At 52.8% G+C, this 15193-nt stretch overlaps 1 protein-coding gene and 1 non-coding gene across 7 annotated transcripts in view; one reads left to right on the top strand and one right to left on the bottom strand.

The window, feature by feature from the left end:
* PLEKHA2 (pleckstrin homology domain containing A2) overlaps positions 1-15193 on the top strand; it is an 82933-nt gene that overhangs the window by 23088 nt on the left and 44652 nt on the right. For all 6 annotated transcript variants that reach the window (XM_006164749.2, XM_027766819.1, XM_006164748.3 and 3 more), the window contains one exon: positions 7957-8119. In XM_006164749.2, coding sequence (XP_006164811.1) covers positions 7979-8119 — 141 coding nt within the window. In that variant the 5' untranslated portion in view covers positions 7957-7978. The remainder of the gene's footprint in view (positions 1-7956; positions 8120-15193) is intronic.
* Positions 11128-11199, bottom strand: TRNAE-UUC (transfer RNA glutamic acid (anticodon UUC)). The gene has a single exon. It is a non-coding gene; the product is annotated as a tRNA-Glu (tRNA).

Here is a 15193-nt window from a genome sequence, read left to right as displayed (position 1 = left end):
GTAAGCCGTGTCTTTCCCCGGAGCCGAGTCGCCTTGCAGGCAGGTTCAGCTCCTGCCCTGGGTGCGTGAGACCTAGGGTTTTCCCCATGGGATGACTCCCGTGCTGGCAGGCTTCCCTTTACTTTTCGGCCCTCTTGGGCTGCTGTCTCCCAACCGGGGAATGTTCTGTTTTATCGGGGTCTCTGCCCCAGCTCTCTTGAATATTCTGAGCCTGAAACAGGTCTTGACGTCTAGGCTGTTTTCCTCTCGGCTTGAGTCCCCAGTGATGCTCCCTCAGGCACAGAGATGGGCAGCAGAAGGGGTGTGTCGGCCAGAGGTGCCCCCCATGCCCCCTGTTTTTCCCTAAGACAAGCACCTCCTTCTTTGGAGCAACTTCTAGTCCAATGGCAGGGTGGGCCAGGCGTCTCCGTTTAATTGCATTTACTCCTCTCTCTGCCGCTGGTGGAGTAACTCCCTGCAGCCTCGCTTTCTTTCTCCAGGCTGTACTTTACCCTAAATTACAGATTGAATTTACCTTGGGGGGACCAGCAGTTAGCATAATGGCTATGTCGCTGGACTCCCACGTAGTCGAACGTGGTTCGCGTCCTGGACCCAATGGCTTAAAACTCACGCTGGGTGCATGTGCGTGCGTGCCCAAGATCCTGAGAGGAGAATGGAGGAGAAGGGATTGCGGCATGACCATCCCCCCCGGGGTGTGTGTGTGTGTGATTTCTCACTTTCTGTTTCTATGTCTCTCTCTGTCTGTCTGGCAAGCGCACGCGCCCTATAGCGAAAACCTCTCCAGAATAAAAGATTGAATTTACTTCATTTGTAGCACATACTCAGGAGCTTATAGTCCACCAAGGAAATCTGGACCATATAGAACTTCCCTCTTTTTATTTATTTTTTTAAAGAATCTATTTCATTTTATTTGTAATTATTATTTTTCAACCTGCCATAGGGCACATGCACTCACCAGAGAGAGATAGGGGAAATGAGAAAGCCAGCCACCAGGTCTGGGACTCAAACTGTGGATGGCCACGTGGGAGTCCAGCACCTCAACCACCTCGCCACCTGCTGCCTCCCACCTTTTTTATTTTGCCTTTCATTAAAACACATTACCTAGGGGGCCATGCAGATGGTATAGTGGTTATGTCTCTGGACTCCATCTGGCTAATGGTGTTTCGAGTCCCACATTTGGTGGCTTAAACTTCACGCGGGGCTCATGTGCATGAGTGCCCAAGATCCTGCGAGAATGGAGGAGAAGGGATTGCAGGGCGTCCATCCTCCTGGGGGTCATTTCTCGCTTTCCCTCTCACTGTGTCTGTCTATCTCTCTCTGGTGAGTACACACACACTAAGGCAAAAACTTCACACACACACACAAAAGGTTACTTAGTTATTTGCATTATAAGGGCCCATGTTTTGGTGTGTGCACGTGTGCACCCTCCTGTGTGTATGTGTGATAGAGCTGAGAGGGGGAAGAGGGGAGGGAGGCGAGAGAATGTGCACACTCACTCTCCGTGCGATTTTTTTCTTTTCTTTTTTTTTTTGGAGAGGTTTTTGCTATAGGGTATGTGCGCTCGCCAGAAAGACAGAGAGACAGAAAAATAGAAAGCGAGAAATCACCCCCCAGGGGGAATGGCCACGCTGCAATCCCTTCTCCTCCATTCTCCTCTCGGTATCTTGGGCGCGCATGCACACGTGCCCGGTGTGAGTTTTAAGCCACCCGGTCCGGAATGTGAACCGCAGTCGACTACGTGGGAGTCCAGCAACATAGCCATTACGCTAACTGCTGGTCCCTCCGTGCGATTTTTAACGTGGTCCAGGAAGGTAAATGAAAGAGGAAGCAACCATGGAAGAGTGGTCAGTCTCACTGTTCATCCTGACAGTTGGCCTCTGTATCTGGGGGTGCTGCATCCATGGATTCGACTGATGGCAGATTGAAAATATTTAAAAAACAAAAAGTTGGATGCATCTGTGCTGAACACGCCCAGATGTTCTTTCTGGTCCTTAGTCCTTAAACAGTACAGTGTAGCAACTCTTTGTATCGTTTTTGGTGTTCTAAGGAACCAAAAGTGACTGAGAATGTGCAGAGATTAGATGTAGACACCACACCCTTTTATGTAACGGACTCAAACATCTGTGGATGTGGGGGCATCCTGGGGAGATCCTGGAACCAATCTGTGGATGCCAAGGGACAACTATATATACAGTTTAAAAAAATAATTACCAGAGGGTGCACGCGCTTGTGAGAGAGAGACAGAGAGGGAGAGGGAGAAAACACCCTTCAGTGGGGCACGTCATGCTGCAGAACCCCTTCTCCCCGTCTCTCCTTCCTATCAGTTTTTGGGGCATGCATGCATAGTGCCCAGAGTGTTTTTTCAAACAGCTGGAGCTGGGATTTGAACTGCAGTTGGCCATGTGAGATCTGACTCCCTTAACCACCATGCAGCTGGGCCAGCCTGACAGTTGACCCTTGAACAAGGCAGAGGTTAGGGGCACCAAACCCTCGAGCAGGTGAACATCTGTGCATACGTTTTTAAAGAAAAGCATCATGACCCTTTCCTTTCTCTTTTTTTGTTCAAATTTATTTATATCATAAGAGAGAGAAAGAGAGAGACACACACAGTGGTCCCCTGTACCCCAGTGTTTTCAGCCAGAGAGGCTCGTGGGCCACGGTGTGTACCAGGCCTGGGGAACCCAGCGCCTGTCTTCTGCACGGATCCCGCCTTGTGAAGCGTCTTCCTACTGCCGCGCCCCTGCAGCTGTGCCCCTGGTGTAGCCTTGATTCCTCCAGTGCTTTACCAGTAGCCTTCCATAGCTGGGAAGCCTTATCCATACCATAGACAGTCAACACAGGGCCAGCAGGTGCCTGGAGATGAAGGCGCTAGACCTCACCTGACTGACTTTGGGGTTCGAATCCTGACCCACGGTGGGCGCATGTGTCCAAAATTCCGAGGGGAGAATGGAGGAGAAGGGATTGAGGAATGGCCAACCCCCTGGAGATGATTTCTCACTCTCCCACCCCCATCTTTCTCTCTTTTATAGCAAAAACTAAAAAAAAGGAAAGAAAAAAAACAACAACAAAAAGCACAGTACGTATTTCCTATGCTCTGTGTATTATATACTGTGTTTTACAGTAAAGTAAGGGACACAAGAGATGTTATTAGGAAAGTCATAAGAAAGAGGGAATTTATCTACAGTATTTACTTCTAAAAAATATCCACATATACGTGGACAGTTCAAAACTGTGTTGTTTGGGACCAGTGGTTGGCGTAATGGTTATATTACTGGACTCCCACATAGTCAACCGCAGTTTGAGTCCCAGACCCGGTGGCTTACAACTCATGCCAGGCACGTGCGCATGTGTGCATGTGTGCCCAAAATCCCAAGAGGAGAATGGACCAGAAGGGACTGTGTGTGGACATCCAGCCCGGAGGGTGATTTCTCACTTTCTATCTCTCTTCGTCTCTCTAGTGAGTGCACGTGCCCTATAGCAAAAATCTCTAAAAAACAAAAACCAAAAAAACCCCATATTGTTTAAGTATTTGAAACTAGCAACACTTTAAAATAATGAAGACATTTAGTGTATGTAAGATTGTACAGGTGTTGGGGTCAGCAGGTGGTGTGGTGGTTGAAGCAGTGGCTGTCCACATGGTCGACTGTGGTTCAAGTCCTGGACTTGGTAGCTTAAAAATCATGCTATGCGCATGTGTGCATGTCCAAAATTTCAAGAGGAGAATGGAGGAGAAGGGACTGTGGCGTGGCCATCTGTCCTGGGGAGTGATTTTTTTACTTAACCTCTGTTTGTCTCTGTCTCTCTCTAGCAAACTCACATACTCTATAACAAAAACCTAAAAAAAAAAGAAGAAAGTTGTAGAAATGTTAACAATATATTGTTGATTGCAACATAAATAGATAAAATATTTTAGAAAGCAATTTGTAATAGGTCTCAAGGGTTATAAAAGAACATAGCCTATGAGCCTCATATTTGAGTCAAAATTGATGTTTGTTCTGTGTGAAAGAAGAAACTAAGCATGAAAATATGAATTTTAGCAGTATTTACAGTAGTGGAGAATTAGAAACAATCTAATAGTCTCATCATAGGGAAATGGTTAAATAAGTTATATAACATCAGTCCAGTAATCTTATACAACCATTAAAAATAATGATGGTAATGATTACGTAGTGATGTGAAAAAAGGTGAGACACCATTTTAAGTTTAAAAAAGACCATGTGGGTAGGACATAAAAAGAAACAGGCATAAGTGAGAACTCCGGCCGGAGTAATTTGTGGAAGTCCATCCTTGTTTTATTCGAGTATTTGCACTGAGCACAGACCTTGGAGAGAAGGGCTGCGTGCCCGGGGCAGGACACACTCCCCGCAGCGGTCCTGTGCTGGCCGTGCCTGCAGTGAAGGCCAAGAGCCGCTTCATGGCTCCCTGATGGCATCGGGTCAGAGGGCATCCAGGGCCCCAGCCCAGCATGAAATGCCGTGTTGTCCCCGGGGATGCAGGGGCCCAGGGCTCACTTTGGGGGACTCCTGGGGTCAAGCACCTTGTGCCACCCTCTCTCCGGTGTTTTCACACTGGGGAACTCAGGCTAAAATGGAATTTAATTCAGCAGTGAGTTCTGGGCGTCAGAAACTAGGTTCCAGCTACGGAAGGGGAGGTGTGTCACGAGACTTGGAAAGGACATTTTGGAGCCTTGCCTTGGTCTGTGCAGGCATTTGGGTGACAGTGCATGGTCAGGGGTCCCTTCAGAGTCAGTGGCCCGTGACCCTTTCCTCCCCTCATGGCGGTTGTTGGCGGAGGCTGGGGACGGGCGGCAGAGGTGGTTTCCGCGGAGGCCTCTGAAGAAGAGGAGCAGGAGGACCTGGGAGATGATGGGGTCACGGCTGAGGCGGCAAGAATGGGGTCTTGGGGGCTGGGGCATCCGGCTCTGTGGTCCTAGTCTGCGCAGTGGTCGTGAGAGGCTGTGCCGCAGGGTCCTCCTGCACTGTCCGAGGTCCAGGGCTCAGGCCCTCCAGGTGGTGACTCGCACACCGTCCGTCCTCCGAGCCTGCTGCTCCGGTGGGGGCTGCCGGTTCTACCACATTTCCCTCTGCGATCCTTCCCCACCTCCCACGTCCTCGATGAGCGGGGTGACTCAGCTCCTTCCCCTGCCCGCTCCTGGGGATGGAGCCACAGCCAGGAGCTGTCGTAGCCAGAATTCTTATCTCTTTCTCCTTTGCCACTGCAGAGCCGGCCATGCGGAGCTGCCACAGCAGGGCAGACTTTCCGGGCTGTAGACAACGCAGTGCCCATAGGCTCCACTAGAGGAACAGCCAGGCGTGGATTAATCTTGTAGGCCGCAAGGGGGACCTTGCAAGCCAGGGGCCACAGGCAGCACTGCCCCTAGATTGCCTTGCCAGTGGCATAGTCCCAGCGCCAGGAAACCCTGTCTCTGTGGCTGGTTGGTGTTAAGGGGATTTGCCTGATTTTGGGGGGCAGCTGGTGCACTCCCTCACCCTCGCTGGAGGGCCCACCCAGCCTTTCTGTGGGCTCCTCCTCTAGCCCGTCACCTGTGAGTGTGCCCCGTCGGTCCTCAGGGATGTGTGTCCTCCCTGGCCTCTAGCCTTGCCTCTGTGACCGAGGCTGGCAGTCCCTGGTTTGGGCTCGTACCCACCTCCTGGTTTTTCCTGAACTCAGTTTGTCCTGATAAAGCCGGAGCTGGTCAGAAGCTTGGTTGGAGAAGTGGCGGCCGTGCCCATGGGGGCCTTGCACATCTGTGAGGCTACCGTGTGTGGGGGTCCCCTCTCTGGCCCCCACCCTGCCATTGTCCCTCACTTCCGCCGTGCTGCCACTTCCTTCTCTGCTGTCAGTTTACAACCTCCTCTCTCCACGCCCTCTCCATCTCTCACCTCCTCTCGCTTTGGCTCCTTTGCATCCTTTGGGCTGTGCTGTCTCCCCTTGGCCCTGCCCCTGTGAGTCCCCACCTTACCCAGTGAGTAGTGAGTAGTGGTGGGACCATACCAGGTTCAAGCATCCACTGTTCATTGGTGTCCATGGTGCGTGTGCATGTGTGTGTGTGCAAGTGCGTGCATGCGTGCATGTGCACGTGTGTGTGGGGTGCAGAGGGTCACTGTGTACTGGGGGCAGCCTCAGTACCACAGGGTCCTCTAAAGGGCATGGAGAGCAGACACCCCCCCTCCCCCGGCCTATCCTTGGAGTTAGCCCGCCACGTGGGAATGTGTGCTGCTCCGTGTGCCTGGAGGGCCGGGACTGTGGACTCCCCAGGGCCGAGTCACGTCGCGAGGCTGGCCTACATGGCGTCTCTGGCTTTGCCTGCTGTAGACTCAGGGCCTCAGTGGGCCCAGCCCTTCTGGTCCATCAGGGCTTAGTGGGTGGTGTGTGCTCTTGGAGGTCGTGTGGGGCTTTGTGACACCGTGGAGCCCTCGTCCCCCTTCTGCACTGTGTGCACCCACGTGGGGTGTGTGATGTGACAGCGCTCGGGTGGACTCTCTTCTGACCCCTCGTGTGTGCTGAGACAGTGCTCGGGTGGACTCTCCTCTGACCCCTCGTGTGTGATGTGACAGTGCTCGGGTGGACTCTCCTCTGACACCTCGTGTGTGCTGAGACAGTGCTCGGGTGGACTCTCCTCTGACCCCTCGTGTGTGCTGAGACAGTGCTCGGGTGGACTCTCCTCTGACCCCTGGTGGGTGATGTGACGGCCCTCGGGTGGACTCTCCTCTGACCCCTCGTGTGTGATGTGACAGTGCTTGTGTGGACTCTCCTCTGACACCTCGTGTGTGATGTGACAGCGCTCGGGTGGACTCTCCTCTGATCCCTCGTGTGTGCTGTGACAGTGCTCGGGTGGACTCTCTTCTGACACCTCGTGCTTTTGATTGTGAGGGGCTCCTGGGTAAGGAAGGGTATTGTGCTCGGGTTTTCATAACCAAGTGCCAGGACTGGGGCTTCCACCCGAGAAACTGGCCGCTCTCAGCTCTGGAGGCCCGAGGCCCGAGGCTGGGTGTGGGGGTTGGTTTCCTGAGGGCCCTGAGGAGAGATCGTCCCAGGCTGCTCCTCTCTGTGCCTGTCTTATCCAGACTTCCTCGTTCTGTAAGGGCCGGCCATCCTGGATCAGGCCCACCCTGCAACTTAACGTTCACTCTGTTGCCTCTTTAAACCCTCTAGGGGCCAGCAGGTGGAGTGGTGGTTAAGGCACTGGACTCCCACAGGGCCGACTGCCATGGCCCAAGGGATTGCACGTGGCCATTTCCCTGGGGGGGAGGGGGCGATGTCTCACTTTCCCTCTCTCTGTCTCTCTGGCGAGCACACTTACCCTATGGTGAAAACCATTAAAACAAAAAAAAGATCCTGTCTCCAAAAGCAGTCAGTTCGCGGGCTTAGGGACGAGGTCTTCAGCAAACAGGATTTGAAAGGACACACCTCAGCTCGTCCGGTGACCGCCGAGTGAGGCTTGTCACTCTCACCCTCGTGCCTTCCCGGAGCTGCAGGGCCTGCCCTTTCAGTCTGGATTTCTGGCAGAGTCTTTGCCCGGGCATTTGAATCAGCTAAAATCCCTTCCGACATAATTTCTTCCTAACACGGAGGGACCCACCTCATGGACTGTGTTGTGGGGACGTGCCCCTGAGGGCCTGGCCCTGAGCTGTGCTGTTACCCCGTTTATAGGTGTGGGATCAGAGGACCAGAGAGCATGAATAATTTCTGGTCTCGCAATAAATAAGTGTCCAGAACTGGAATTTGATCACCCTCAAGTCTCGTCCTGTGGCCTCTGTGGATGTGAAGTGCCCGAGGCTGTGCCTGGCAGCTGGGAGGCCTTGGGGACAACTGTGCTGACCGTTCGGTGGTTGGGGGGGTGTCGGGGTCTGGCTGGGGTGGGATACTGGGCTCCCGGGGAAGGAAGCTGGTGACAGCATGTCCCAGAAGGGAGTCCAGGCGGAGGGGGGCTCCTGCGGGTCCCGGGCCCCGCAGGGTGATGTGAGAGAGCCCAGGAATGCCTTATGTGGACCGGCAGAACCGCATCTGTGGGTTCCTGGACATCGAGGAGAATGGAAACAGCGGCAAGTTTCTGCGGAGGTACTTCATCCTGGACACCCAGGCCAACTGTCTCCTCTGGTACATGGACAACCCCCAGGTGAGAGGCCGCTGGGGAGGGGAGGGAGCCCATGTGTGCACGCAGACACGCGTGTGTCTGGGGGGGCTCTCCAAAGCTCAGGGAAAAGGCACAGTATGCAGAGCCTGTGCATGGATCTCAGCTCTGTTAGACCCAGGGAAACCTGCACCTTCATTCCATTTTCCACGAGCTTTTGGAAGTCCCTATGTGTGGCGTACACACGTACAACATACATGCACAACACACGCAATGTACACATGTAACACACACAACATGCACCACACGTGCGGGTCCACACACACAGAACCACCTTGGGTCTTAGCTCGGAGAGGAAGCAGCTCCCTGAGCCGGGGGCCCTGGGCCATCGCAGGCAGGTGTCAGGCAGAGACTAGGCCGGGTCCAGGCTCAGGCCTGGCTTGTTTGCTGCTGCCTTTCTCAGGGCTGTGACCTGGTGGCAGGGCCTGCTCTTCCAGTCTGGGGCCCTCCCCAGCAGGGAGTGTGACCTGCTTCCCAGAGCTGGACGAATGCTGGGCTTCTGTGGTCTCCTGAGTCAGGAGGGCAGGATCCTGGGTGGGAGATCCAGGGGCCCTAGTCTGTGTCTCTGTGTCACAGATGCGCACTCAGAGTGCCAGGCATTGCAGGTGACACTGGCCAGGACAGCTTGGCATTTTGTGGAGGGCGGGCACAAAGACGGAGGCACCCGCGTTCATGGCTATGGCCGGGCGTCCCTGGAGTCATCCCTGGCCTGGGAAGAGCTGCTTTCCCAGGTCCTTCAGTTCTGGGCCTGAGTTCCGTCAGCTCTTCCCACCCCACTGCCTGGGAGCGGCCTGGCGGGATGAGGCCACCAGGCTGTCCAGGCCCCCGCGGTGAGATCACGGCCCGGCCGCACTGGGCCGACGGGGTGTGAGCCCAGACTTGGCTCCGGCTCAGAGACCGGGGAAGGAGAGTTGAGAGCGGGGGTGGGATTTGTGCTTTAAGGTGTGTTGTGGACAACGTCCTGGGAGTCCAGGTGGCCGTCTGGGCTCCTCGTCCCGGGGCTTCGGGCACGTGTCCTCTGGCCTGGTGGCTGAGGGTGCGGAGCAGGTTCTCGGGAGCCAGCTGCTGCGGGCGCCGTCTCAGGAGAGGCTTGAGCCCAAAGAGGAGTGGCCGTGCTGCACCCACGTCCCTGGCCGGCCCCCACCTCCCATCGGGCACCTTTTCCACTCATCCGCCATGCTAGCCCAAGGAATTTGACTGGACTTTTGTCTTAGTTCACCTGCTTCTCCCTGCAAGGGTTGTTCACAGCCCAGACTCGCTGGGAGAATCCCGACCTGGGGCCTCCTCCTACCCTGAGCCTTGCTGTCGGTCAGGGTGTCACACTGCCGCCATCGTGGGTCTTGATGGCTGCGGTTGTCGGCAGTTTCGCCCTGTGACTGACTTTCCGATTTGGTGGTTGTGTGGGCCACACCGAGCCTGGTGTGTACGTGGGGCTGCCACGGTGGCTCTTGGGTCAGCCCCACATAGGTGCCCCTGCCCAGGGCGGCTCCCACCCTGGCCTGCCCACTGAGCCCTCAGGGTGCTCTTTGTGGTAGAACCTTCTTTGAGTTCGGGTCACCGAACAGAACGTGTGGGCTTCCTGGGGGTTCTTTACATTTTTCCAAGAAGGAGTAGATTTTAACTGGCTTGGGAAATACCAAAACGGAGTCTCGCTGTGATTGAAGCAGCGCTCAGAGGACTTCACTTCCCCTACTGCTGGGTCAGGCCTTCGTTGAGTTATGGTCAGCCACTCCGGATCTGGGAATAAAGTTGTGTTGTGAACCTTTGTCACCGTGTGCCAGGCACGGTGCGTTGAGTTTCGGTTCACCTGACAACGGGTATGACCGAGACGAGCTGTTGGCTGCCTCCTGAAGGGGCTGGGTGAGGCAGAGGAGAGGCTTGCTCCGATGATATGGGAAGGAGGTGGCAGAGCCGGGGTTCGGACTCTGGTGCCCCTGCCGCCATGGCAGATAATGAGAAGTTCCCGTGGGGTTGCTAGGGAGGAAGGGAAGCCTACAAAGGTCATCTCTGACTAAGCAAGAGAAGCCAGAGGACCGTTGGGGTAGGTGGTCCAAGCAGCCAGGCACTCGTGTGGCTTAGCCTTTGGTCTGTACTGTCTGGCATTTGATCGGTGTGTGCCCGCTGGATGAACACCCAGGCAAACCACACAGGGCTGGGGACGAGGCCTCTGGCAGGCGGGTGCTTAGGGAAAGCAGCACGCCTGGCACCCTCCTGGGACTGGGGCCAGGAACCAAGTGAAGCTCCGTAGAGTGGTGCATGCTGGGGGTTGCGGTCTATCCTGAGGAGCGAGGCCATGGAAACTGGTTTGGTCATTACAGATCTTGCCTTTATTGGGAGAGGGAGACCCCGAGATGGCGTCTTAGTGTAAGTAATAGGTACTGCTGAGTAGGGGTTTTCTGAACCCAAGTCTCCATGCCTGGTCTCCAGGTCCCCAGGCTGGTGGTCACGAAGCTTGTCTCGTTACTGCCACTACTGCTGTGTTGTGATTTCTTTCTTTTTTAAAAAAAGAGTTATTTAATTTTTTATCATTATTTTTTAGAGAGTTTTGTTTTTGTTTTTGTATTTGTTTGTTTGTTTTTTTTGCTATAGGGCATGTGTACCCGCCAGAGAGACAGAGAGACAGAAAGTGAGAAATCACTCCCCTGAGGGGATGGCCTTGCCGCAGTCCTATCTCCTCCATTCTCCTGTCAGGATTTAGGCATGCACACACATGCACCTGGCATGTGTTTAAACTACTGGGTCCAGGACTTGAACCGTGGTCAACATGGGAACCCAGTGATATAACCATTATGCCATCTGCTGGTCCCTTATTATTATTTTTTAATTTGATGTAAGAGAGAGAGAGAGACAGACACAGAGACAGAGAGAGAGACAGAGAGAGAGAGAGAATGAGAACCCAAGCCACTGGGTCCAGGACTCACACCACGGTTGGCCATGTGGGAGTCTGGTGCCTCTACCACCATGCCACCTGCTGGCCCCAGACAGTCCTTCTGTTCCCATGCTGGGATTTGAATCCAGGCTGCCTGGGTGAAAACCAGGAATCCTAACCACTAGGCCATATGGGAACTGCCGCTGCCATGACTTCTAACTGCAGCTTCTATGTACTGAGTGGTGACCAGACACCAGCCACGTGGGAGCAGCTTCCCGTGCGTGAGCTCGCTACAGCTCCCCAGTCATCCTGGAACCAGGGTGGTCCTCACTCCTCGTGCAAGGTCTCACGGGCGCTAAGTGCAGAGCTGGGGCTGGAGCCAGGTCTGTCTGCACTGTCACCCTTGTCTGCTGCCCTCCCCCTGCAGACGGTCCTGTGTTTGGCGTGGAAGGCGAGCTCAGTGGGGTCTTTGCCAGGAAGCTTCAGGTTTCCTTGGGGAGACGGAACCAGCACACACACAACTCTCACACATCGTAGGACATCATTATAACAAGATACATGTCGTTAAGCCGCTGGTGCCAATGCCCAGACGCCAGACTCTTGGTTGAAGGAGAAGGGCTGGCAGCTTTCCTTCACAGCTTCCCGTGGAGGAGGGTGGCCGGGCTGGAGGTGGGGTCTCACGGGGAAGGTTCTAGGCCTGGGAGACACGAGATCAAGGTTGCCATCTTGGCTCTGCCTGCGTCGTTCTGTGTGGGGAGCCTGGGCGTCTGGGTGACCCCGGTGTGAGTTTTAGCTCTTTGTTTCCCGAAGGCTGAGAGTGGAGAGGGACCCTGCAGTTCAGCGTCCTGGTCCCACACGTGCTTGCTAAATGTGCGCAACGCCCGTGTGTCGGGATGCCGCGGCTGCAGCAGGGAGCCAGGCGGAGGTTCCTGGTGTGGACCGCAGGCCCCAGGACCACAGTGCGTGATGACGTGCTAATGGAACGGGAGAGCTGTGGGCTTCTCCTGGAGGAGGCGGGGCTGCGCGATCTTGCAGGCTGGATGAGGTAAGAGTGATTATTACTAAAAATTACCCACATCGGGAGAGCATTTGAAGAGGTTTTGCTTCCCAGATCTTATCTGACCATTGTACCCACTCTGCCCTAAGCAGAGATGAAGAGACATTCTGGGTAAGGACACCCCAGTTCTTGTGTGGGCAGAGGAGGGGAGTTCACCTGGGTAGAGAGATGTTTAAGGTCAGGGTCTCCAGAAGAAGACCTCGAGACAGGAGTGGGTGCTGAGTGAGGGTTTGTCTGCAAGTTCTTTCCTAGGAAACGTTCCCATGGAGACTCCCAGAGCTGAGGGAGAGACAACCAGGCGAGGGGCCAGTCCAGGTGGAGGGCGCATGGTGGGCTCTCACCTGGCCTGAGAGAGCTCTGGGCCATCTCAGAGCCATCTCCCTGGAGATGGGCTGCTTCTGTAAGGACAGTCCCTGGGTCCCAGCAGCCCAAGGGCACCCCCACCCCCCACCAAAGGCAGAGCCCTGGATACTGGGGAGAGGCCAAGGACCCCGAGTGGAGGGCTCACGGGAAGCCAGCAGTAGGGGGCGTGTCAGGGATCAGCATACAGCATGGACCAGGTACAGCCCTGACTTGCCGGAAAAATCTAGAGCTGATGTAGGGAGGAATCGAGGTTCTTTCACAGACAGCGGAGACACGAAACCTTTAGAAGACACAACCCATTAGCTAAAAAGGACCCGTGTAAGTAGAAGCTTTCAGTATTATTGATTATGGACACAGATTTGGCTCATGCATTTAAAAATCAATATGCTGACAATAAGCAAACAAGTCTTTTTTATTGTAGTAATAAACCCTTTAAACAAATTTTTCGATGTACATGCTGTATTACTGACTACAGACCCAATGTTGTACAGCAAATCTTTAAGACTTATTTACCCTGCATACAAGCAAATAATATTTTGAAAATGAAATATCCTTTTATCCTATTGTAAACATATATATTATTGGAAGAGAATAAAAATTCCAGAAACATCTATAGATATTAGGGTATTAAGTACAAGGGAAAAGGATAACTTCAAGTAAATGGAAAGAATGAATTCTGAACAAATTGGGACAATGGCCCTCTAACAAACAATCTTCTTTGTTACCTGAACAAATTGGGACAATGGCCCTCTAACAAATTTCTTTGTTACCTTTTGTCATAGGGCTTGTGTGTTTGCTGGAGAGATACAGACAGAGAGAGAGAGGGAAAATGAGAAACCAGCCTCCAGGAATTTGGCCACGCCACAATCCCTTTCCCTCTGTTCTCTGGGGGTTTTGGGCACGCACACACATACACACACATGTGCGCACACACACACACACGTACCTGACATTTTTTCAGGATGTTGGGTCTGGGATTTGAACCATGGAGTTGGTCATATGGGGTCCAGCCCCTTAACCACTACACTGCCTACTGGTCCCCAAATAATTCTTAAGCAGAAATAAACACATTGATAGATTTTTTTTTTAAAAAAAGGATTATTTATTTAATTTTATTTATTATTCGTTATTTAAAAATTTGCTGTAGGACACATGTGATCATTAGAGAGAAACAGAGAGAGAGGGAAAATGAGAAAGCAAGCCACCAGCTCTGGGACTTGAACTGTGGTCAGCCATGTGGGAGTCTAGCACCCCAACCACCATGCAACCTGCTGGTCCAACACTGGTTGGACTTCCCTAACACATTGCTGGTACTTAAATTGCACGTGGGTCTCTGTGGTGAGAGAGGAGGTCAAATTCCTTCATTGCGGCTGCTCTACTTAACTACGGTGGCCTGCACGGTGACCAACTAGTCTTCAGTTGCACAGCAGCACTTCCATCCCTCTGAGGCCCACCCGGCTACGTAACTGCGAGATAAATTAGATGGCCCTGGACCGAGGTGCACCCAAGCAGGAGGACAGTATTGCACTGGCTTGTTCTTGTCAAGTGTCCTCTGTAAAACGTAGGTTCTCCTTAGATGGATTTACTTTCCAAAGGCAGTGGTGTGAGTTATGGAGCATCATCGTATCCAGCAAGACTGCATTTCTCCTGTAACTCCGGACCCCAGTGAAAGCGCTTCTTTTCCTTTGTTCACATGAGCCAGGGCAGTTCTTTCACTGGTAGGGCCAAAGAGCGGCGGTGTGGTGACGAGGCGGATACTTGGCCGTGCTAGGAGAAGGAGTACAGAAGTGGGGAGGGGATTCTGTGCACGGCCTGGACGAGGGGCTTCCAAGAATGTGGAAAAATGGAGTTAAAGTGTGAGCTTATTTGGTGTAAACATTTTAAAATCTATGGATCGTTTTCTGATAATACAGATTTTCTATGATCTTGTTGAAGACTCCATGTAAAACGGACAATACTGATGTCCTAAAGGCTAGGTAAAAAAATTAATAAGTAAAAATTTTTAAAAGTTACTTTTCCTGTATCAGAAACCTCCCTAAGCAAAGTTTGGCTGAACTCCAACAATATTTAAAAGCTTTTTCCATCATGTGCTTCAGCCTGGTAGAATGCCAAGAACCAGTAAATCACTTACTTTAAGACATGGCCACACTGGGGCCCAGCAGGTGGTGTGGTGGTTAAGGTGCTGGCCTCCCATATGGCTGAGCACAGTTCAAGTCCCAGGCTCACTGACTTAAAAAATCATACTGAGCATGTGTGTGTGCTCAGAATCCCAGGAAGAACATGGAAAACAAGGGATCGCAGCCTGGCCATTCCCCTGGGGGGTGATTTCTTTCCCTCTCTCAGTATTTGTCTCTCTCTGGTGAGCGCACATACCCTATGGCAAAAACCTAAAAAAGATAAATAAATAAAAATTTTTAAAAAATGACCACGCATGCACATGTGGGAAAGTGAGTGGGGTGAGCTTCTCTCTCCCATTCCCTCCCGCAGTCACAACCCCGAGGCAGCAGCAGACAAGATCGTCAGTCCCCGTGTGCCTGGCCGGATTCTGCGTACGGTACCTTTCAGGTCCATGGCTTTTCTGTCATCAGCGTAACAACTGTCCACATAGACCTGACTTCGAGGGCTCGCTAGAATCATAGATACGCTTTTATCTATATTATATCACAGTAAGAATGCAGAATCTTTAGGGGGGAAATCTAATGAAGCTTTTCTTAAAAGTTTATTTCTTCCATGAAAGAGAGAGAGAGAGAGAGAGAGAGAGAGAGAGAGA

The sequence above is a fragment of the Tupaia chinensis genome, unplaced genomic scaffold (assembly GCF_000334495.1).
Source record: "Tupaia chinensis unplaced genomic scaffold, TupChi_1.0 Scaffold143705_1, whole genome shotgun sequence".
In the NCBI taxonomy this organism is placed as follows: Eukaryota; Metazoa; Chordata; class Mammalia; order Scandentia; family Tupaiidae; genus Tupaia; species Tupaia belangeri.
This window is presented reverse-complemented; position numbering and strand designations above follow the sequence as displayed.